Source organism: Rhinatrema bivittatum, chromosome 12 (assembly GCF_901001135.1).
Source record: "Rhinatrema bivittatum chromosome 12, aRhiBiv1.1, whole genome shotgun sequence".
Taxonomy (NCBI): Eukaryota; Metazoa; Chordata; class Amphibia; order Gymnophiona; family Rhinatrematidae; genus Rhinatrema; species Rhinatrema bivittatum.
In genome coordinates, this window is record NC_042626.1 from 56,281,497 (window position 1) to 56,306,377 (window position 24,881).

The window sequence follows — 24,881 nt, forward strand, 5'->3', positions numbered from 1 at the left end:
ACATTTAAAATTAATCAGAGAAAGTTCTTTTTTACTCAACGCACAATTAAACTCTGGAATTTGTTGCCAGAGTATGTGGTTAGTGCAGTTAGTATAGCGGTGTTTAAAAAAGGATTGGATAAGTTCTTGGAGGAGAAGTCCATTACCTGCTATTAAGTTCACTTAGAGAATAGCCACTGCCATTAGCAATGGTAACATGGAATAGACTTAGTTTTTGGGTACTTGCCAGGTTCTTATGGCCTGGATTGGCCACTGTTGGAAACAGGATGCTTTACCTTCCATTGCCTTAGGTACAAAACGTAAGATTGTAAACCTCATGGGATAGGGAAATATACACCGTACTTGAATGTAATCCACTTTGAAGTGCTGAGAGAAGAGAAAGAATTCACGGCACCGAAGGGCAAAAAACCATGATGTCCGGCAGGGCAGATGTATTGTGCGAGATGCAGCCAACTTGGCAGCGAGGAACTTGGCCACACTATCACATGCGGCTTAATGCTACAATGCAGGACTGATCTGTTGACACTGCAGGACCACGCGTCTGTGCGCCCCAATTGAATTGGTAGCCAGCAGTCAGGGTAACGTGTTAGCTAGCTTGTGGGCATGTTGCTCATTTATGTGGACGCGTTGGTGATTCTGAGAGTGTCCCTCAAGTCTTTGAAGCGCTCATGTTTGATGGAGACTGTGCTACCATCTGCACTGATTTTTTTTTTTGGTACTTGGCGCCCGCATCGGTGACCCGAAGTGCCTGGCTTCCGTAGCGATGTCCTGGCGCCCTCGGCGCCCATGTCCACTCTACCGATGGCACATGCAAAGTCCGCGCCAATAGTCTGTGCGCTGTCAACGTCTTGTGATTTGTAAATAAGACATGCCGGTGTAACGCTGGACGACTCCCTGAGTCATACCTACTGAGAGGCTGGGTGTCTCGACGAACCTGCAGGAGTTCTAGCCCCGGCAGATGTCTTGCGTGGATGCACCGGCAGACGCACTGTGTCGATGCGCCTGTGCCGAAGGTCGGCGCCCCTGCCGATACAGATGCTCCTTCAGCGCTGTGGAGCACTTTCTGCTCTGTTCATCAGGTTCCCAAGGACTCAACTCTGAGTCAGTCCCGCTAAACTGGGAGGCTACCGAGGAGCTAGAATTAGAAAGGGGGAACTGCCCAGTTGGGCCCCCGAAGTCATGTCTTGGCGCGCCTGCGTGGAGTCAAGTCCTTTTCTGTCTGTGAGTTGATTTACAATCGATGTAGCGCCCCTCCCTCGGGCTCCACTCTGTACTGGCCCGGACTGGGAAGTGTACCGAGGACATTGAAGTGCAGGCATTAAATCGGTTGAGAGGGGGAAGGGAGGTGCAGGTGAGGGCAGGTCTTCTGAAGTAGGATTTCATTTATTTTATGTTGTCCTTTCCTGTATTTCTGTTTCCCTGTACGTACCCGGATCAGTCCAGACCGAGGGTTGAGCCTCCTGTCCAGCAGATGGAGACAGACCAAAACTGAAAGGGTATCCTATATCAGGACAGAGCATACCCTGATGCCCTTCAGTATTTGTCTGTATCCAGCAGATAGATCAGCTCACCCTGCAGTTTCCTGATCTTGGCTGGTCAGCCCTCGTTTTCCTGTTCTTTCTTTTTCCCTAACGCATCAAGCAAGTAGTAAATTATTTCTAGTGTTTCAATTTTCCCAGGTGTTGGAATTCTTGGGGGCCCGCTTCGATACTCAGATCGGCAAGGTGTTCCTGCCTCGCGCTCGGGCTCTCAAACCTTTCGACCACGTGCGAAACCTTCTCTCACTCCCTCTCCCGAAGGCGTGGGACTACCTCCAGGTCCTGGGCTCGATGGCCTCCACCATCGACCTAGTCCCCTGGGTGTTTGCGCATATGCGTCCGTTATAGAGAGCTTTACTATCCCGTTGGCAGCCGGTGTCGGAACAGTTTCACATGATTCTCCTGCTTTCGGCCTCTACCATCGTCGCCTTGCAGTGGTGGCTTTCGCTTCCTCATCTTCTCCGGGGAATGCCTCTTCAGACTCCACAGTGGATGGTAGTAACCATGGATGCCAGTCTCTCCAGCTGGGGAGCAGTCTGCCAGTCCCAGACCATGCAGGGGATCTGGTCTCTGATTCAGTCTCATTGGCACATCAAGCGGCTGGAGGCCCGGGCGGTGCGTCTGGCTCTACAGGAGTTTATGCCTCTGATCCGCAGCAAGGCGGTGAGAGTCCTCTCTGACAACTCCACCACGGTTGCTTATATCAACCGCCAGGGGGGCACCCGCAATCACCTGGTGGCTCTAGAAGCCAGCCGTCTCTTTGCCTGGGCGGAGAGTCACCTGGATTGCCTGGCGGCCTCCCATATAGCAGGCAAGGAGAATGTACAGGCCGATTTCCTCAGTTGCCAGTCTCTCGATCCGGGAGAGTGGGAACTCTCGGACGAAGCCATGGATCTGATCGTCGACAGGTGGGGTCCCCCTCACCAGGACCTCATGACGACTTTGGGCAATGTCAAGGCCAACAGGTTCTTCAGCCGCTGGAGAGAACACTGTTCGGAGGGCGTGGATGCTCTAGCTCTCCCCTAGCCCGCAGACGTCCTTCTCTACGTGTTCCCTCCATGGCCTCTGGTGGGAAAAGTTCTCCGAAGAATAGAACTCCACCAAGGGCCAGTGGTTCTGGTAGCACCCGAATGGCCTCGCAGACTGTGGTTCGCAGATCTCGTCAACCTGGCAACGGACGGGCCTCTTCGGCTCGGCCATCTTCCTCGCCTGCTTCGGCAGGGGCCCGTATTTTTCGACCAGGCCGATCGCTTTTGTCTAGCGGCCTAGCTTTTGAACGGAGACGTCTGAGGCGTAAGGGCTATAAGGAGGAAGTTATCTCCACTCTGCTGCGGGCTCGCAAGCAGTCTACTTCTCTGGCTTATGTACGCGTTTGGAAAGTTTTTGAGACCGTTTGTGCGGAATCGGGTGTCTCGGCTCGCTCTGCTCTGATTTCATTGGTACTTTCCTTCCTCCAGAAGGGTCTCTCCAAGGGTCTTTCCTTCAGTTCATTGTGCGTGCAAGTGTCCGCCCTCGGCTCCCTTCTCGATAGAGTCGACTGTCATCCTTTGGCGGCTTACCCAGACGTGGTTTGTTTCTTGAAAGGCGTCAAGCACCTGAGTCCTTCGGGCTCTCTGTGCGGCTCCGTTTGAGCCCCTCCGGACTATGGTAAAGGATCTCACGCTCAAGGTGGTTTTTCTCGTTTCTATCTGTTCCACTTGGCGAGTTTCAGAGATCCAAGTGTTATCTTGTCTGGAACTTTTTCTGCGGTTTTCCGATTCAGGAGTCACTCTCAAAACGGTGCCTTCTTTCTTGCCGAAGGTCGCTTCCGCCTTCCATGTCAACCAGTCAGTGGAGCTTCCAGCGTTCTCTCAAGAGGAGATTGCGGGTACCACTGGGGACGATTTTCGCAGGCTTGATGTTAAACGCGTTTTACTTCGGTACCTCTAGGTTACAGACTTTCGGGTCTCGGATCATCTTTTTGTCCTCTGGAGCGGTCCAAATCGGGGCAAACCAGCCTCTAAGACTACCATTGCTCGGTGGTTGAAGGAGGCAATCTCCTTGGCCTATCTTTGTCAAGGTCGGGCGGTTCCTGAGGGCCTAAAGGCTCATTCGCTGCGGTCTCAAGCTACTTCCTGGGCGAAGAATCAATCTGTTTCTCCACAAGAAATCTGCAGGGCCGCTACATGGACGTCCCTGCATACCTTTGCTCAACACTACCGCCTGGATGTGCAGGCACCAGTCTTTGGTTCTTTTGGTTGGCGAGTGCTTTGAGCGGGACTGTCTCGGTCCCACCTGGTTTAGGGAAGCTTTGATACATCCCACGGTCTGGACTGATCCGGGTACGTACAGGGAAAGGAAAATTAGTTCTTACCTGTTAATTTTCGTTCCTGTAGTACCACGGATCAGTCCAGACGCCCTTCCCTGTTTATTCTTTCATGTCGTCCGCTTGAAGTCTTTTTTCTTTCCTACAGATTTTCAGGTGCCCGTACTGTATTCTTCTCTTCAGAACACCAGAAGCATTGGTTTTGGTGAACAAGAATTTGCAAGAGCGTTTCTTTCTACAGAGTTCCTTAAACGTTGTTGAGTTGCTCAATTGAGTTTTGTAGTTATTTGCTTGATAAGAAAATTATTACTTACCTGCTAATTTTCGTTCCTGTAGTACCATGGATCAGCCCAGACAGTGGGTTATGTCCCCAATCCAGCAGATGGAGTCAGCACAAGCTTTGAGGGGGCGTATCCATATATACTACTACCCCCTCTGCAGGAGTTCAGTATCGAGTATATCAAAGCCAGAGTAGAAACCCCCGAAGGATCAAGTTTGTGGAAACAGATAATGAAAACAATTGTAACCGCAACAAGTAACTGCAAACATCCTACCAACTTGTAGGGAGCTGTGAAAAACAGCGAAAAGAAACGACTGTGAAGACACAGAACACTGCGAGCAAGAAGTAGCGCAGAGCTGAGCAGGATCAAGAACCCAAACGCGGTGGGCGTCTGGACTGATCCATGGTACTACAGGAACGAAAATTAGCAGGTAAGTAATAATTTTCTTTTCCCTGTACGTACCTGGATCAGTCCAGACAGTGGGATGTACCCAAGCTTCCCTAAATCGGGTGGGGTCCTGCAAGGCCTGCTCGGAGAACCTGCTCGCCAAAGTGTCCAGAGACTGAAGAGGCGAGGTGCAGACGATAGTGCCTCAAGAACGTGTGTAACGATTTCCAGGTGGCTGCCCTACAAATTTCCTGCGAGGATACCGAGCGAACCTCCGCCCAGGAAGCCGCCTGAGAACGTGTAGAATGTGCTATGATTCCGGGTGGGGGAGTCCGACCCGACCCAATGTAGGAAGCAGCAATGCCGGCCTTCAGCCATCTGGCAATGGTAGTCTTCGAGGCCTGAGATCCCTTCTTAGGACCGGCCCAGAGTACGAAGAGATGGTCAGAGGTCCGGAACTCATTTGTAGCCTCCAGATAGAGGCGCAGAGTGCGCTTGACATTCAAGAGACGGAGAGACTTCGGCTCTGAGGAAGAGAAGGACGGCAACTCCACCGTCTGGTTCACATGGAATGCAGAAACCACCTTCGGAAGGAAGGAGGGAACGGTGCGAAGCGAAACTCCAGAGTCGGAGAAACGGAGATAGGGCTCTCTACACGACAGAGCCTGCAGCTCAGAGATGCGTCGAGCGGAATAGATGGCCACAAGAAATACAGTCTTGAGAGTGAGATCCTTTATCGTTGCGCTGCGCAGCGGCTCGAACGGTGGCCCCGACAGGGAGCGAAGCACAAGGTTAAGACTCCAGGAGGGACAAGGGTCCCGTAACGGAGGACGCATATGCTTGACACCCTTGAGAAAACGAGCAATGTCAGGATACTGTAGAAGAGAGCCCCCATCACTCAACAGCGAACCAAGGGCGGCCACCTGAACCCGTAGTGAATTATAGGCGAGCCCTTTTTCCACCCCTGCCTGTAGAAACTGAAGGATCTGAGGTACAGAAGCCTTAGCGGGTCTCGTGGCCTGGCTGGTACACCACAGCTCGAACATAGGCCGCCGACGTCGATGTCTTTCGTGCCCGCAATAGCATGGATACTACCGCCTCCGGGTAGCCCCGACGCCGGAGGCGGCGCCTCACAAAAGCCAGGCCACAAGACAGAAGAGTTCTGCCTGCTCGAAAAATACCGGGCCCTGATGTAGGAGCTGGGGGAGGTGCCCCAGCCTGATTGGCCCGTCGATCACCAGCTGTAGCAGGTCCGCAAACCAGGGTCGCCTGGGCCATTCCGGGGCGACGAAAACCACGGTCCCCTGATGGCTTTCTATTCTGCGGAGCATCCTGTCCACCAGGGGCCATGGTGGAAAAGCGTAGAGCAGAAGATGTGGCGGCCACGGGAGGACCAGGGCATCCACTCCCTCCGCGCCGCGCTCTCTCCGGCGACTGAAGAAGCGTGGAGCCTTGGCATTGAGAGCGGACGCCATCAGATCCAAGTGGGGGGCCCCCCACCGATGGACGAGAAGTTGCATCGCTTTGTCGGAGAGAGACCACTCTCCGGGGTCCAGCAGTTGACGACTGAGGAAGTCCGCCTGGACGTTGTCCACACCGGCGATGTGCGAGGCCGCTAGCCGGACGAGATGACGCTCCGCCCATTGCATCAGCAGCGCCGCCTCGAGCGCGACCTGCGGGCTGCGCGTGCCTCCTTGTCGGTTGATGTAGGCCACGGTGGTAGCATTGTCCGATAGGATTCTGACTTCCCGGTTCCAAAGAAGCGGGAGGAAATGTCGCAGAGCTAGCCGGACCGCTCTGGTTTCCAGACGGTTGATTGACCACTTCGCCTCCACCGTGGACCACGTCCCCTGCGTGGCGCTTCGATCGCAGACTGCACCCCAGCCTGCTAGACTGGCATCGGTGGTCACCACCACCCAATTTGGCAGATCGAGGGACACGCCACGGGCCAGGTTCGGCGGATCCAACCACCAGCCCAGACTGTCCCTGGCATTCTGCGGGAGCGGGAGAATCATCTGGTAGTCCTGCGATACTGGTTTCCAACGGGAGAGGAGCGCCCACTGTAAGGTCCTGATGTGCGCGAAACCCCAAGGTACAAGGTCGATGGTGGACCCCATCACTCCCAGGAGTTGCAGGTAGTCCCAGGAGGTGGGCTCTGGTAACGCAGAGAACCGTCATGTGTGATCCCGCAAGGATTGAGCTTTGCCCTGGCGCAGAAAAACTTTGCCCAGTAGGGTGTCGAAGGTCGCCCCCAAAAAAACCCAAGCGTTGCGAGGGCACGAGGGAGCTCTTGGAGAAGTTCACTACCCATCCCAGGGAATGTAGAAACCGTACTACTCGAGTCACCGCTGAGCATCCATGATCGAATGACTTCGCCCGGAGGAGCCAATCGTCCAGATAAGGATGAACCAGGATGCCCTCCTTCCGGAGAGCTGCCGCCACGACTACCATGATCTAGGTGAAGGTGCGCGGCGCTGTCGCCAATCCGAACGGGAGAGCCGTGAACTGAAAATGCTGGTCCAGAATTTTGAAACGAAGGAAACGGTGGTGGTCCGGGCGGATGGGAATGTGCAGGTAGGCCTCCGTTAAGTCCAGGGAGGAGAGGAACTCCCCCCGATGCACCGCCGCAATCACTGACCGGAGCGTTTCCATGCGGAACCGAACGACTCGAAGGGATTTGTTGACTTCCTTGAGGTCTAGGATAGGCCGGAAGGAACCGTCCTTCTTTGGTACGACGAAATAGATGGAATAGTGGCCCGAGCCCACCTCTCCGAAGGGCACGGGCGCAATAGCGCCTATCTCCCGGAGTCTGTCCAGAGTCAGCAGCACCGCTCCTCTCTTGAGGTCCGAGCCACAGGGGGAAAAGATGAACCTTCCCTGCGGGGGGGGGGCGGACAAATTCCAATGCGTAGCCGTGTTTTATGGTATCCAGGACCCACTGGTCCGAGGTGATCCGTGCCCACTCCGCGTAGAAATACGTTAGTCGGTCCCCAATCCTGGGGACAGGGGAGTGGGCGAGACTGGCATCATTGTGAAGACTTGGTATAGGGGTTCCCGGTTCCGGGAGTAGTGCGTGCGGGCTGACGCCCGCAAAAGGAGCGCAACCAGGGCTGAGACCTGGGGGCGGATGACCGGGAGCCCGCCTGTATCCCCTGTAGCGCCATTGCGCTCTGGCTCTGGTCCGAGAAGAAGAAAATGCTCTGGATGGTCGAAACCTATCCTCCGGCAGCCGATGAACAGCGTTCTCCCCCAGGGACTTGATGATCTGGTCCAAATCCTCCCCGAAGAGGAACTTGCCCCTGAAGGGAAGAGAGCCCAGACTCGACTTAGAGGACGTATCAGCCGCCCAATTGCGTAGCCACAGTAGTCGTCGTGCTGCCACTACCGAAACCATGGATCTTGCGAGGACCCGAAAAAGGTCGTACGAGGCATCCACCCCATACGCCACTGCGGCTTCTAGCTGATCTGCCTGGGCAGCCTCATCGGACGGCAGGTTCTGAGACGTGAGGAGTGAGACCTCGAAAACCCGCTTAAGAAAAACTTCCAACTTACGATCCTGTGTGTCCCGCAACGCCGCACCTCCCGTCACTGGGATAGTCGTCCTCTTCGTGACCGCCGACACTGCGGAGTCCACCTTTGGGACCTTGATGAGGTCCAGAAATCTTCGGGGAGCGGGTACAGCTTTTCCATAGCCCGGCTGCTCTTCAGGGAGGCCTCCGGGGTGTCCCATTCCCTGGTGAGAAGTTGTAAAAACGAGTCATGAATGGGAAAAGCCCGAGCCCTCGGCCGGAGTGCCGCCAGGACAGGATCTCCCTTCCTTGAAGAAGTGACGACAGCGGGAGCTACTGGGGCAGGCGGGTCTGGTGGCGGGTCCAAATCTAATTCTTGGATGATCTGCGGGATGAGGTCGTCCAGCTCTTCCCTCTGGAAGAGGCGTAGGGTATGCGGATCATCCCCCTCCTGCGTGCCGTCCCCTTGTCCCCCGTCCGGGAAGTCAAGTCCATGTCCCGCTGGGTCTGGCACCGCCCCCACTGCCGCGGGCGTGGATCGGACCCGGGTAGGAAGGCGGGAGGCCCCCACTCCCGGAGGGTCGGAGGGGGCCGGCGTCGAGGGCGACATCCGAGGGATCTTAGGAGGGGGGGGGGGGTCCCACAGGTGCTTCCAGCCCCTGCAGATAAGCGGTATGCATGAGCAGGATAAACTCCGGAGAGAACCCCGGACTGCTCGGGTGCGCTTCGGGGGCGGCGTGGTTCCTGCTCCCTGGCTCTGGGTGCTTGGTTCCTGCACCAAAATCGGGGGAACACCCCCGCTGGTAGAGTCCTCCAGGGATCCGTTCCCCCTCGTGGCCTGCGCCTCAGGGTGCTCAGAATGTAAAATGGCCGCCGTTCCCGCCAAAAATGGCGGAGTGGCCGGCCCGCGCCGCCCGGGCAAAAAAGAGAAATCAGTCAGGGACTGTGAGGTACCTTCCCCCCCGGGAAGGCATCGTGTACAGATGCCCTCCCGGGAAATCCGGGACCCCGGGTCTCCGCAGGCCGCACAGCGGGACGGCCGCGGCATCGGGATCGCTGTAGGAAAAAAGAAAAAGCCACGGGGGGGGGGCCACGCGCACAAAAGCGCCGCTGCGGGGGGGCCCGGTCGGCCCGCACTGCCCGCTGTCCGAAAATAGAGGAGGATGCCGCGGGGGGGCCTTCCCGGCCACACGACCCGCCCCAGACATCTTTCCCTAAATGGCTCAGCAGCCCATGAGGAGCTGTAAAATGGCCGCGGGTGAGGGAGTAAAGAGCGAAGAGGCCGGCTCCACCGGCTTTCGCGGGCACCGGGGGCTGAGCTGTGAAGGAAAAAACTACAAAGGAAAAACAAACTTACCCCTGGCTGCAACGAGAAATAAACAGCAAGGCCGCAGAGAGGAGACAAGGAAGATAAGCCACTCCCCAGAAGTTGAAAGAACTCTGCCTTATTTTTTTTTTTTTTTAAACTTAATACAAACTTGATACAAACTTGATCCACAGAAAAAGACAACAACAAGCCATAATCAAGCAAGAAAGTGAAGAAAAAGGAAAAGGAGGGGAAGCCTGATTCCCCTACTCGCATCTGCTGGAGTCAGAAGATACTGAACTCCTGCAGAGGGGGTAGTAGGATATATGGTGACGCCCCCTCAAAGCTTGTGCTGACTCCATCTGCTGGATTGGGGACATAACCCACTGTCTGGACTGATCCAGGTACGTACAGGGAACCTGTTCTTTGTGTCTTTTTCTGCTTTGACAATGGTTATACTGAAGGGCTGCAGGGTAGGCTCTGTCCTGATATAGGATACCCTTTCAATTTTGGTCTGTCTCCATCTGCTGGACAGGAAGCTCAACCCACGGTTTGGACTGATCCGTGGTACTACAGGAACAAAAATTAACAGGTAAGAACTAATTTTTCTTTCTTTATATGTTTTCTAAGTAAATTGTGAGGAGAAGAAGAGCTCTGCGCACTCTGTTGCGCGGAAAAAATTTGACTAAGGAGCCTGAGGTGATCCTGTCACAAAACAGGAGGGAGGGAGTACCTAGCTAAAAGATTTACCTAGACTTTGAGAGCTCCGCCACCTAGTGGCACGGAGGACGTACCCAGACAGCATGACTAATTCAGCTGCTTATCTACGTGAAAACACCACTTTCCCATCATAACAGCCTTAGTGGAAAATATAAAATGCCAAAGCCCAGCCATCCAAACATGATCAGTAGCTGAGGGCAGTAGGGAATGAAATATTTAATGATATATATAATTGTTTTTGGCTTAATTTTCTTTTCACTTCCCAACTTTTTCCCCCCCTCCGCTCCAAACTCTCTTCTTCATTGCCTCCATTTTTCTGCAGCCTGATGGATACTCCTAGCCCCAACCCTCCTCCTGGACTGAAGTGGATGCTTTTTCCAGCCCCTCTTCCTGGCCCAGGACCATCACTCTCACTCTTCCTGGCCCATCTCTTCTCCCAGTCTTACGGCCACTGCTATTTTCTTGCTTCAGCCTCCTCCTTCCAGCCAAGGACCATCCTACTGCTTCTTGTAAGTTTTAAAACCATCTCTGCTCTTTCTGGCCCCTTCCCGCCTGAGCAGGCACCAAATTTTAGGTGCCAGGGTGTTTTCCAGCCCCAGTATCCTGTCTCCAATAAACGGCAAGCAGCAGAGGGAATGAATAAGAAGAAGAGTGTGTGTGTGAGTGGGCCAGCTCAACACAACCTTCCAGTTTCCAGCAGTCACAACTTAAGGATGACATCAGTGACATATTACAGCTGTGACTGATCTATCTTCCCCAAATGTATCTACCTGCATCTTGCTCTCTATGCCACAGAAAGGAAGCTGCAGTATTTTAGAAACACTGATGTCAGCAGATAAGGACCAATCAAATCCCTTGCCCACTAGGCTTATTTCTCTCCTCTTGCCAATACGGTCCCTTTGTGAGGCCCATGGTTGCCTGAATTCTGCCACAGTCTCAGCTCCTACCAGCTCTGCTGTTCCACATTGCCTTTTCACCTTCTCTCTCTGCAGCAATACAACACAACCCTTGAGCTTCTTATTCTTTGCTGAAAATACTAGCAGGCCGGTTGGAGAATCACAAAGAGATCCCCAACAGGTCTCCAAACGATCAAAGACGACGAGATTAGGTTCTGCTCCAAGTCAAAGACAGACAGACAGACATCAAAATTAAGAAAAAGCAAACACAGGGATACAAAGATGTCTGAAAGTAATCATCGTTTGACGCTTTCCAAGACAGGGACTCTTAGCTAATAAAAATCACATAACCTGTAAGTTTGGGGATTTCTGTCTACTTCCAGGTCACATCTGACCTGTCCACATCAATTGGCTTCTACTTCCAAAACTACTTCAGCTCTTCACCTGCCCTCCAGGCATCTCTAAAAGGTATTTTTTTTAAGCCACCCCAGGATTTCCCCATTCTGCTGGGCCCCCAGACTCCTCCGTCTCCAGCAGGACCTGTTCCCAAGTCCTTACTTGCTTTTGAGGAGGCAGAGTCGGAGGGCGAGATGTCAGATGAGCCGTCCCACTGCAGCCTGCTCATGATGGCCTGGCTCTCGGCCACATCAAAGCTGTCATTGTCCATACTGCCCTCGGGCTCTGGCAGCGATCTGGAGATGTGGAGGGGGAGAGGGAAAAGTTGGAGAAGAGGTGAGGAGCCAGGAAGGGGGACACACAAAATTTTAAAAAGCAGCAGCAAAGGTCAAGAACCACATTTAAAAAAAAAAGTCTCTCTTTATGTCTTGTGCCAGGATTAAAAGAAAAAGCACCATGTGGTTGGTGATCTCAAGCGCTCGCATGGTGCCCAGCCACCAGATTTCATGGAAGTTTCATTTCTATTTCTTCACACTAATTCGGTGTTCCCTCTCCTCTGGGACCAGTCGTGCTGTTTCTCAAAGCAGGGTGCGAGTCACGTCAACAGTGACACGTGTCAACATGGCTGTCCCCCCCCCGGAGACCTGCAGGGCAAGGTGCTCAAAGAGTCTCACGGATAACACCTTCAGACCGAGTGCATGGTAAGGGAACATGCAGGGGTGACAGGAAGAAATAAGGAAGGAGACTTGAGTGTTTGCTCACTCAGATAGGACTTTAGAGGGCCAAAGAAGGGAAACCACAAGCCAACTTTCAGAGAGTGTGGCATACGGCTGCATAGGGTCTCCTAAGGTGGCTGCAGTAGCCTTCATGGAGCGGCCATGGTTATACAGCCCTAGCAGCAGAGGTTCGGCTGCATAAGGTTTTCAAGACGGCTGGGGATAACAAGCATGGAGTAGCCATGGTTACAACCCCTAATTTCAACAAGCATGGGATGGCCACATGTTCAAACAGCCTCACTAGTTCTGATGGCTGTTTTGGATTACAAAGTTTGGTGGCAAGGCCAGGGAGAGAGGCCTGGCTGCTGAATTAAGGATTGATCTTATCAGAACCACAAGAGAAAAAGATAAGGCTTGGCGTGGCCTATCAGCGAAGATGCTGGAAGCCAGTGCTGTAACAATTTAAAACAAGCTTGGGACAGTTACACACACAAAAAACGAGCTTTGAATATTTTCACCTAAACACATGCCTTTTGTACATAGAAAAAAAAAAAGGGGCTTTAATGAAGGCGAGGCTTAAACCCAGAGAGCACATACATTTGGCACTGTCCAGGAGAAGTTACATGAATAAGTCTGGTTGGAAAAAAATCAGTTGTAATCTTATCCAAGTATATTCAGCAAGAGATTTATGCGTGTGAATATCCGTGTGTAATTTCCCCCAGATAAATTTGCTGCGTCATTGAATATTGACTTTCATGTTATTATGTATGTAGTTTGATGTCAATAAATTTAATCTACATAATATAAAATACATTGCAACGGATAAAATAATAAAACTCAAACAAATCAAGGGAATCATAATATAGTACAAAACATTAAAAAAAAAAACAATTTTAGGATAAAGATAGAAAATAAAACTAAAAGAAAAAAACCGTGCTGTGTTGGTAAAAGCTTGTTATTTGTTTTCTGTGTATGCGCATTTAAAAAGCCAAGTTTTTAGCTCGGTTTTAAATTTTTTCTTATCTGTTTGTAGCCGTGAGTGGGGAGAGAGTTCCAAAGCTTTGATCCTGCTAGTTCCCTTACTTAAGTGGGCTGATTTGATAGTTGGTATTGTCAAAAGGCCCTTATTGGCCGATCTTAGATTTCTTTGAGGAGCATGTATTCGTATTGCAGTATTCAGCCATTCTGTCTTTTCCCCATATATTATGTTGTGCAGGATGCATGCAGTTTTGTTCTGTATTCGGTAATTTAGAGGTAGCCAATGTAACCGAATCAAAATTGGGGTTATGCGATCACATTTCTTGTTGCCAGTCAGAACTCTGGCCACAGCATTTTGTAATACCTGAAGAGATCTTGATGTCGATTGCGGTAAGCCAAGTACCAGAGCGTTGCAGTAATCTATGTTAGCAAATAACAAGGCTTGATGTGGGGAATTACATTATTTTACAATACCCAGTCTGGCCAAGTGTCCCTTAAGAGACTCTCCCAATCTGCATATCCAGTTCTCTTCCCCTTGCTGTAGATTTCAGGGTCATTCATGTGGGAGCCTCCTTTAACGGTGATTTTTATGGGGAAGGAGTGTAAAGAGAAAAGGTAAAGGTGTGTACTACTTTTAACCCTTTGCAGTACTAGAGCTGCCTGTGAAATGTTAACTTACTCGGACCAGCTGTTCAATGGCCAAAGGCATTTGAGCTTTCGGCAAAGATGACCTGGCAGGACTCGAAGGATGATTCTGACCGGCTGAGGTCATGGGCTGTTAGAACAGCGTGACATATGGACGCTGCATGCTCTGCCCAGGAACACGAAGGGGGAGGTGGGGGGGGGGGGGATGTCTCCTCTCATGAAGAGGTGGGGTTGATGGCCTTTGGCCAGCTGGATTGGGTCACACTTACGCAGAAGGTCCCAGGAGGTAGACCCTGACTGACCTCCGCTGATCATCCGTGTGCTGGGGGCAGCGCAGAGACCTGCAGAACCAAACAAACACAGGAAGTCAGGGATGGGATGGGGTAGGGGAGAGAAAACCAGTGCAGGAGCGCTCATTTCAGTCATGCAACGAGGAGTGCTCTGTGTTTCCATTTCACATCTTCTCAACTCCTCACCACCAACATCCAGCAGAGGGGAATGAATATTGCTCCGAGTATAGGAGTAATGAATAGGCACATCAGACAGCTTTCATGGCAGGCAGGAAGAGGGAGAAGGCAAAGAGGCAAAGAGGGTTTGCCCTCACGAGCCTCTTCCTTTTATTGTACATTCATACAAAGGCAGATGATGTGTCATTACATGATTGGCTACTTTCCCATAGCAACAGAAGAGTCATTACACCATTGGCTTTGGCTCAGGGGGTGTGCACGGATCATATCATTGGCTGCTGAAATCTATACCTCCTGACTTAGTCCTGCCTCTGACTAGGGAAAACCCAGCCCCTCCCCCAGGAATTCAGGGCCAACAGGTATCCTTTCCCAGGCAGAGACTTAAGCACAAGTGATGCTTTTATTCAGGCAAATGTCAGGGAGAAGGGAAGTTAGTGTTTAAACCCTGAAATGGCTTGCTGGCAAGCGCATATTTCCCACATCCGAGAGCGTCCTAAGGTAGGATTTGGTCAACTTGAGACCAACCCTGGGTCTACACTATTGATCTAACAAGGAGTCCAATCACACAAGCAACCCCTCTCCCCATCTCAGGGCCTGAACCATGCTGCAGAAATCTCACCTTGTGCACATCTTCTTGGTGTGTTCCGAGATAACGCCACATTGCTAAAGAAGGAAAGCAGAGCTGGAATCAATCCAGGCAGAGCTGAGAAGCAGGGTTCAAAGCTTGCTTCCCCCTACTGACAGCCCTTTTGCTTTATTTAGATTTCGGCACTTCCAAGCGGATTACATTCAGGTACTGGGAGGTATTTCCCTATCCCCAGAGGCCTCACAATCTATGTCTGTACCTGAGGCAATGGCGGGTAAAGGAGCGACAGTGGGGCTTGAATCCTGGTCTCCCTGCTGCTCCAACCACTCCACGATAAGCCACGGAGTCTCCTCTTGCCCCACATAATCACTTATGTTGTAAGGTTTTTTGGGCATGAATTTACTGTACCTAATAATGCTGTAAACCACCTTGAGAGTTACCGTATTTTTCGCTCCATAAGATGCACTTTTTTCCCCCAAAAGTGGGGGGGAAATGTCTTTGCATCTTATGGAGCGAATATTAAAAAAAACAAACAAAAAAAAAAAACAGCCCAACTACAACCAATGTTTTTTTGTCCCCATCCCAACCCTTTACATTTAATTAACTACAACCCCCCACCCTCCTGACCCCCCCCCCCCCCAAGACTTGCCAAAGTCCCTGGTGGTTCAGCGGGGGTCCGGAGGGATCTCCTGCACTTGGGCCGTCGGCTGCCAGTATTCAAAATGGCGCCGATAGCCTTTGCCCTTACTATGTCACAGGGGCTACAGGTGCCATTGGTCGGCCCCTGTCACATGGTAGGAGCAAAGGATGGCCCCTGTCACATGGTAGGAGCAATGGATGGCCAGACCCCCACTGGATCACCATGGACTTTTGGCAAGTCTTGGGGGGGGGGGGGGGGGGGGAGGAGTTCAGGAGGGTAGGGGTTGTAGTTAATTAAATTTAAAGGGTTGGGATGGGGACAAAAAAAAACATTTTATGCCCTACCCTAATTTTCTCCATAAGACGCACAGACGCCCGGGAACAGAGCCGGTTTAGCACACTTTTTTTTTTCCCCTCCCGCTCGGAATCCTAGGTGCATCTTATGGTCAGGTGCGTCTTATGGAGCGAAAAATATGGTATTTGGCAAGGTGAGCTAACATTCCAAAATTACTATAATTAACATGTTTGTAAAGGAACAGAATGCACATGAAGCCCAGATCTAGGCTCCGAAGCTGAGCTGAGTGCTGAACTGCATTTCATTCATGGAGACCTCTCCTTTACTTCGGCTTGCAATATTCATTGGGGGAAGTTTTGGCTTTCCTACCTCAACTACTTCCATTCCTACTAAAGCCCCTTCTGAAAATCTGAAAGAAACTAAGTAATTTAAGAAGCGACTGAAGAACATGTTAAGAGTCTCCCAGCATTAAGGACAGAGAAGGGTAGGAGTGGTGGGTGTGCCCCGGACAGAGCGGGGTAGGAACGGAGAGGCAGTTGGGACAGTGTGGCAGAAGGGCAGAACATGTGATGCTTTCATGAGCCCTCCAACATTTTGGTGTGAGATTAAAGAAACAGGACAGGCCCCTTACTGTGGTAAGCAATGCACGAAGCTCCTCTGGGCCCAGAGTTTCATAATTAATTCCGGAGTTGTTGTTGTTGTTATACTGTGTGGAAAGAAATGGGGGAACTCAGCGTTAAGACTCTCACACATGAAGACACTTCACATCACCTTCTCCACTGTAAAGCCATATTCCAGTACTAATCGCAGGGTGAATCCACTGTCAGACCAAGAGATTGTGTTTAAGCCACCCAACACTGCCCGTGCTGACAAGGATACAGGTGAGAGGGAGAACCAGGATCAGGTGGAGGTAAGGTACAAGGATTCTATTATACATTCATTTATTTAAAATCTTTTCTATACCGTCACAACGGTTTACAGAGAGGCACATACACAATTATGGGGATTGTATATATAAATACCATCTATAAAGAAGTGCCTTTAAAGTCCGGTTACATAGTTTCATAATAAAGACTATTGATGAATGTTGTAAAAATTGTCCTTTTCTACATGTATCAGTATTATTTAAATGTAAAACTCTATTGAACTGTATATTTCACTTATATTACTGATGCAATAAAATAACAAAATTGCACATATTAAGTTAAGTGCTGTGTGCTGGTGTTCTTCTGCCTGTATTCGTTACTCTCCTATTCTCCATTTTCTCTAACAAATGCTTGTTTAAAAAGCCAGGTTTTTAAACTCTTTTTGAAAAGTTTGAAATCTCTCTGTAGTCTAATTTCTAGGGGCATGGTGTTCCATAGTATAGGTCCGGCTAAGGATAGCGCCCGTTCTCTGACTTGGGTCAGTCTTGCTGTTTTAACAGAAGGGACGGTTAGGAGGGCTTTGTTAGCAGATCTCAGGTTTCTATGTGGGACATGTAAACGGACGGCTGTGTTCAGCCATTCTGCTTTTTCGTTGTGAATTAATTTATGTATTGTGAATAGTGTTTTCATTGTACACTGTGTTCAATGGGCAGCCAGTGTAATTCTGCTAGAGTTTCAGTAATGTGATCCCTTTGTCTTTTACCAGTAAGGATTCTTGCGGCAGAGTTTTGCAGTATTTGGAGGGGTCTTAATGTGGTGTATGGAAATCCTAAAAGAAGGGCGTTAACAGTAGTCGGTGCTAGCAAATATTAGTGCTTGTAGGATTGTTCGAAAGTTTGTAGGTGTTAGTAAAGGTTTTAAGTTTCCTGAGAACCATACCTTAAATGGATCTGAATTTCCACCGAGTTCCCCTAAGAAGAGAAAAAGACCCCACAATGTCTCTTTTGTGATTATCATCAGATGAGATTTTTTTTGTTTTCATTCAGCACAATTAGGGGAAAAAACAAAAGTTCAGCTGCCTTCCCTGGGTAACGAAGGAAGACAGCAGTAAAGGAGTAAAGGTACCAGCTGAAGACCTACATTCAATGTGGCTGTTTCTTGGCTCTACTGCTTCAGTTGGTTACATTCTCTCTCACATATTATTTCACACTTATTTAGTGCGTAACCCATTAGGCCCACAGCCTTAAAAAAAATAAATAAATAAATAAAATTCTAAATTCCCCATACCAGCTCTTACATCCCTGGTGTGATGCCGGTGGTAGGTTTCTGACGACCACCAGAACAGCAGGACTCTCCCTGCCTCCAGTTTATTAAAATGAATAAGGATGGGATCTTTCAAAAATATATATCCACGTGGGAATTTAAAAAAAAAACAAAACACCCACTCAAACTCAGAATGAAAAAGGGGCAATCAATCAGTTTGTGTCAACTGGCAAAGGAATTAACTAAAATCTTTATTGGGAACCAAGTTAACCTTCCTTCCACTTAAAGCCAAATTCTGGTCTTGTTTAAAAAAAAAAAAAAAAAAAAAAAAAAGAGCTAAGTTGCCAGTCTCTTACCATTTTTATGTTTCAATGATTTTGATCTTCGGGGGGAATTTGGGTTCTGAAATAAAAGAACACAAGCAGCTTTTTTTTTTTTTTCCCTTTGGTGGGGTAACATTTATACTGGTCCAAGATATCACATGCACAATTTGACAGATACATAGATTCTACCACCTCCCCCATGGCCCAGGTACAGGAGTGTAACCTTATAGGCACCATAGGAGGCTGCTCTGGGCCTGGAATACCACTGCATGGAAACAGATTGGTGGAGAAAAAGAAAAAGGTCTTTAATAAAATTTCAGGAATCTGTCTGAACAATGACATTTCTTTCTTCAAACACAGTCAGACCAGTCCATGCAAGACAAGCGGGTTGGGAATCCCAACCACAGGCTTGCTGATGTCACTCCTTATAAGCACTGGTGCTGACATCAGCCAGTCAGTATTTCTGTAATATGCTAACTGTGGACAACTTCAAATGCCCAAATTCATCAACAGCAAAAAGCAGTAACCAGTGGACTTCCAGAAGAACCAAGCAATGGAAAATGACAGAAATAAAGTCAATAATATACAATAAATCACTCACCTGCAGAGCAGAACAGAACTTCCTCTGTCTTGTAGGAGATGCATGTATAAGGATATAGTCTGCAGGAAGTGTAACGTAGGGCAAAAAATTGTATTTTCTCTTTTAACAAGAGAGAAAAGAACAGAGAAATTAGGCAGCAAAAAGATATGAATTCTGAAAACAAGCAGTGCAGGGAGGAATCTGGACTGGTCTGACTGTATTTGAGTAAAGGAAATTATCAGGTAAGAAGCAAATTTCACTTTCCTCTTCATCCAGTCAGACCAGTCCAGGCAAGGGAGATGTACGCAAGCTACTCCTGAATAGGGAGGGATGCTGCCAAAAGGAAAGAAGGCCTCTTCTCTGAACATGACAGTCAAGCGATAATGTTCAGAAAAGGTATACAATGAAGACCAGGTGCCCGCCTTACAGATCTCCAAGGGAGACACCAACCTCAACTCCACTCATGATATAGCCTGAGCACTCATGGAATTAGCTTATACCTGCTGAGGTAAGGGAGTATCTGAATTCATATAGGCTGCAGTAATGACCTGTTTAATCCAATGCACCACCATAACTCTACTGGCTACCTCACTCTTCCGTGCTCCACTAAACAGCACAAAAAGATGATCTCACTTCCTGAAGGCATTAGTGACCTTTCGATACAGTAGAAAGACTCTTCTCATATCCAATAAGTGAAGAAGTTCATACTCCCCTCCAACCACCTTCTTGCTGAATGAAGGCAAGAAACTTGACTAATTCAAGTAGAAGTTAGAAAGAACCTTTGGCAGAAAGAACGGCACCATAACGTTGATAATCAGCAAGAAAGGCTTTCTACAGGAAAGAGCCTGTATCTCCGAAACCCTCCCGGCAGAATAGATGGAAACCAAGAAAATCATTTTCAAAGTAAGGAGCTTCAGAGCAATATACCAGAGTGAATGACAACAAATTCAAGTCCTAAGAAGGAACTAAAATCTGAAGAGGAGGCCTAATATGCTTCATTCCTCAAAGATGTCAGGATGCAATGACAATGGCCTACCTTGTATCAGACCTCTGTAGCAAAAGAGAGCAGCAGTCTATACCTTCAAGATATTCAGCACCAAACCTTTAGACAGACTGCCTTTCAAGAATTCCAGGCTGAAAGGAACCAAAGCCTTCTGTGTTGTACACTGGCGCTGAGAGCACCAATCTTCAGACACACTCTGGATCCAGACATAAGCAAAGAAAGTAGAAAACTTCTTGGCTTCAGAATAAACTTTCTTCACTAAACATGCCCTCTCAAGGGCCACACTGTAAGACACAATCAATCTGGATCTTTGTGAAGTACCAGACCCTGAGAAAATAATGCTCTGTGCAATAGAAGCCTCAGCGGACTGCCTTGCATCAGACGCAAGAGGAGATCTGCATACTACGGATGAAATAGCCAATCTGGAGTCACCAATATTAGCAGACCCAGATGCCTCATCACCTTCTGAATTCTGCCTGTCATGGGCCATGGAGGGAACACTATCTTCACCAGCCAACTCTGAACCAAGTCATCAACCCCATCTGCAAGAGCGTCCCTCTTCCAGCTGTAAAATCTGGGAACCTGTGCATTGTTGCGATATGCCATTAGGTCCATCACCCTTACACAATTGATTGAATGCCATCTGATATACTCTCCTGGATCGATTACATTGCAACTGAGGAAATATGCTTGCATATCGTCTACTCCAGCTTTGTGAGATGTTTACAGGGCTGTCAAGTTCTCTTCCATCCAAGCGAGGAGGAAACCTATCTCCAAGGAAACCTTGACCCCCTTGATGATTTATGTAGGCTACAGCTGTGGAGTTGGACATTACATGGACTGTTTGACCCACCAGCCAAGTGCAGACGCAAGAACAGCCCTGGCTTTCAACCGATTGATAGACCAACGTGCCTCCTCCAGAGTCCATTGTCCCTGAACAAAATGGTACAAAAACTGTGTTCTCCCCAGCTGGACAGGTTGGCACCTGAAGTCAATGGCACCCAGTCCAGGATGTCCAGATTGTTTCCCTGAGCAATTGGCATCCAACCACCATTTCAGGCTCCTCTTGAGAGCCTCCGATAGTGGAAGCTAAATGGCATAGATTTTGGACTGGTGTTTCCACCGTGAAAGTAAGGCCTTTTCAGAGGGTGCATGTGATCCTTTGCCCAAGGAACCCATCCAATGCTGCTGCTTTCGACCCAAGCAGCTGCAGGTGGGGACAGCCCGCAACACCAAAACTTAAGAACATAAGAACATGCCATACTGGGTCAGGCCAAGGGTCCACCAAGCCCAGCATCCTGTTTCCAAAAGTGGCCAATCCAGGCCATAAGAACCTGGCAAGTACCCAAAAAACTAAGTCTATTCCATGCTACTGATACAGTAACTTACAAAATAGCCACTGCTATTACTAGCATTTTTCACTCCATAAGATGCACTTTTTTTTCCACAAAAGTGGGGGGGGAATGTCTGTGCGTCTTATGGAGCGAATAAAAAAATAAAAAAATAAAAACTAACTACAACCCCCCCCACCCTCCTGACCCCACCAAGACCTGCCAAAAGTCCCTGGTGGTCCAACAGAGGTCCAGGAGTGATCTCCTGCACGTGGGCTGTCGGCTGCCAGTAATCAAAATGGCGCTGACAGCCCTTTGCCCTTACTATGTCACAGGGGCTACCGGTGCCATTGGTCTGCCCCTGTGACATACTAAGGGCAAAGGGCCGTCGACGCCATTTTGATTACTGGCAGCAGACAGCCCACGTGCAGGAGTTCGCTCCCGGACCTCCACTGGACCACCAGGGACTTTTGGCAGGTGGGGGGGGGTCTGTAGTTAGGAACTTTCTCCTATTAGTTTTAAATGTGCCACATGCTAACTTCATAGAGTGCCCCCTAGTCTTTCTACTATCCGAAAGAGTAAATAACCGATTCACATCTACCCGTTCTAGACCTCTCATGATTTAAATACCTCTACCATGAGCTCGCCTGGCACACTGCTCCCCATCCAGAGAGACTGGCATCCGTAGTGACAATCACCCACTCCGGCATTTCCAAGGGCATCCCCTGTGATAGATGAAGAGGGTTGAGCCACCAAGACAGACTGTCCCTGGCCTCCTATGGAAGAGGGAGGACAGTTTGGTACTCCTGAGACACCAGCTTCCAGCGGGAGAGTAAGGCTCTCTGTAGGGGACGCATATGCACAAACGTCCATGGCACGAGATCGAAAGTGGAAGCCATGGAGCCCAGCAGCTGGAGGTAATCCCAGGCAGTGGGAAGGAGAAGGCAACTGAAGAGCTGGACCTGTGCTACAAGCGACTGAGCCCGGTCTGGGCGCAGGGAGACCATGCCCCTCTCAGTGTCAAAGCGGGCTCCCAGAAAGTCCAGCGATTGAGAGGGAGTCAGGGTGCTCTGATATATGGCAGCGTAGCATGAAGACTTTGGCTCAGGCCTTTGGCTCACTCAGCTTACCCCAGAATCCTTTGCTGTCTGACTTAACTGAAACTGCTGGCATAATGAACTTTTAACTGACCTCAGATTCAAGAATTTGGAAGATATCTGGAACATCTTTAGGCTCTGCAAAGCCTATAATTAAAGGTCATGAGGTTATCGATGGCAGAAATTGCATTCTTTGCTTATCTGGCTCCAAGAGACTCCAACTGAAATCAAAAGTTTCTCCCTGCCCCCTGGAGATGAAATGATTGATTTATTGACAGAGCAAAGAAGTTCAGAAGAAACAGGAGACATCAAAAGCAAAGCTAAAACAAAGGGACCTTAAGGTGGGTGGGGAGTTCTCAGGCTAAAGAAGGTTAGCTTATTTCACTGTCATATTGCGTAAGTGATCCTCGTCACAGGCATTTTCTGTGTATGACTCAGCGGTAAGGCTTAAGAAGCTCCAGGAAATCATCCGGAAGTGGATAGAGGCATTCCATCACCCTACCAACCTTAAGTGATGCCTTAGGGGAATCCCATTCCCTGGACAAAAGTTGAAGCAGAGTAGGGTGGGTAGGAAAAGCCCTTGTCGGAGGTCGCAGTCCGGCTAAAACAGGGTCTCCATTCTTTACTTGAGGCGTGATCACCGGAATGTCCAGCTCCTGAATGATGAACGGTATGAGAGGGTCCAACTCTCCCTGTGGAAGATACGAAGTACTCTCGGATCGTCCCCTTTTGCCTGAGCCGTTGGTAAAAACTCATCCAGGTCGGGATCCGGACTGGAATCCACCCCACCCACCGGTGGGTGCACCACTCTGATCCTAGAAGTGCTCGGAAGGGTCACTGGGGCCGGACCTCCCACGCCCCGGGAATCCCCCGCTGGTGAAGGGTCCGCAATCCTAGGGATTTTGGGAGGAGGAGGACCTGGTGCTGGCGCCCGAGTCTGGCTCATCCTAGCCAGGTAAGCATTATGCATTAGAAGAACAAAATCCGTGGTAAATGGTGTAGCCCCCATGGGAGGCCGAATTGGGGGGTCCCCAGCCGGGGGAAAGATTCCTAGAGGCGGTACTGGTGTTAGAATAGGTGGTAGTGTCACCAAATCGCTGTCTTGATCATCCCCTGTCTGTGAGCGGGAATCCGGCTCCTCAGTCAAAATGGCCACCATTCCCGCACTGAGCGGGAACGGGGCTGACTTCTGCACCTCAGAGCGCGATTGGGAGCGCGAAACCGCGCACTCCGGCAACAGCGAGGGACCCTCCCCCCCCCCCCCCCCCAGGGAGGCACCTCGAACACAGCCCCTCGCGGGAGAGCCTCGACCCGGGCTCCCCGCATGCACTACACCGGGCAGATCGCTGCTTCGGGAGTGGAGGAGGGGTGCCGCGCAGCAGACAGCTGATCTGCCAAGACACGCTGGAAGCAGCGGGAAAACTCGTCCGCCGTGGCAGGGAGGCTCTGCCACACTATCCGACCAAATAAAGAAAATAAAGGAGACAACAGGGGTATGGCGCGTCCCTGTGTAAACTGCTCTGAGGAAAGCGGCTTCTCAGGGGCAGTGGGCCGGATCGTGACAAGGGGGGGAGGCTGGACTACCAGCGTGCATCCCCGAGAGGAAAGCCAGAGATTTCACCTGTAAATAGATACAGAACAAACTTACCCCACATACAACAGAGCTAGGGATAGAGACTATAAGAAATAGTTCAGGCTGCAAGTCAGGTGCTGAGAGTCAGAAGCAATTGATCTTTTTTTTTTTCAATCACCCAACTTGATCCATCCAGGACAAATACAAGATAAAGTAACATAAAGTCAGTGAAAGTTAAAGTATTCTGGATGGGGGGCATAACACACTGTCTGGACTGATCCGGGTACATACAGGGAATCCCCTGCTTTATAACCTTCTGTTTCCCAGGGATCCCGCTCAACTGAGGGAGGAGATTAGTCTTTCACCTCCAGAGCCCTTTTAAAGCAATCCTATTCAGCCTCCCAGGCCCGAGTCCGCAGCAAGAGATTCCTGTCCAACCATCTGCTGGAGACAGAGAATACTAGCAGTGACATCAGCGAGCCTGTTCATCTGTTGCCATCTGCAGGGAGGGGTTCACAAGTCTTGCCTGGACTGGTCTGCTGGTCACAGTTATTCTTCTGCTCTGTAAATGCAACTGGGGGTGACAATCACTATAGACGGTTTCCAACACCTTTCCTATTACTGTCATCGTAAACATTTTTTTTGGTTTTTAACAGGCCGGAGAGAACTCTTATACCGTGCTAGCTTTGCCACTCCCATGCAACACCCTCCACCTGAGATGGGCATCTTACCTTATCGGATTTTCTTTTCTTTGCTAAGAAAGGGAGGAAATAAATACATTTGTTAGCCAAAGTCCATTTCCAAGCGTTATAAGTTTTACAAGTATCAAGATCAGGTTTCAGCTTTGCAGGCTCCTAAGATGATGCACACCCTCACACTTATCGCCTACTTGCCAGCAGAGAATCCATTTCTCCCTTTGTTTTGCATGGCAGCTGCTGCTAATCAAAATACACCTTGTGTAGCAACTGACGCATTTTTGCAAGCCTTGTTGCACTATTTCTCGCTGGCCCCGGCTGCCCCACCCTGCTTCTCCTACCTTTCTTTTCAGAGCCGTAGGACCAGTCGTTATCATTAAGGTCGTCGTTGTCTTCCTGATCGCTCTCGGACTTGTTAAGGTTGTTGCTGCTGGCTATCCTGTCACCGGAGAGATATGGAGACGAGAGAAGAAAAAAAAAAGTCAA

At 49.9% G+C, this 24,881-nt stretch overlaps 1 protein-coding gene across 2 annotated transcripts in view; it reads right to left on the bottom strand.

Moving 5' to 3' along the window:
• Window positions 1-24,881, bottom strand: part of ATXN7L3 (ataxin 7 like 3) — a 58,710-nt gene that overhangs the window by 15,369 nt on the left and 18,460 nt on the right. The window contains exons 5-12 of one of the 2 annotated variants that reach the window (XM_029573376.1): window positions 24,737-24,834; window positions 24,432-24,454; window positions 18,150-18,195; window positions 17,470-17,501; window positions 16,296-16,370; window positions 14,764-14,807; window positions 13,947-14,018; window positions 11,501-11,634 (exon numbers count right to left, since the gene is read on the bottom strand). In XM_029573376.1, the coding sequence (XP_029429236.1) occupies window positions 11,501-11,634; window positions 13,947-14,018; window positions 14,764-14,807; window positions 16,296-16,370; window positions 17,470-17,501; window positions 18,150-18,195; window positions 24,432-24,454; window positions 24,737-24,834 (524 nt within the window). The remainder of the gene's footprint in view (window positions 1-11,500; window positions 11,635-13,946; window positions 14,019-14,763; window positions 14,808-16,295; window positions 16,371-17,469; window positions 17,502-18,149; window positions 18,196-24,431; window positions 24,455-24,736; window positions 24,835-24,881) is intronic. The other variant, XM_029573377.1, reaches the window with a different exon arrangement.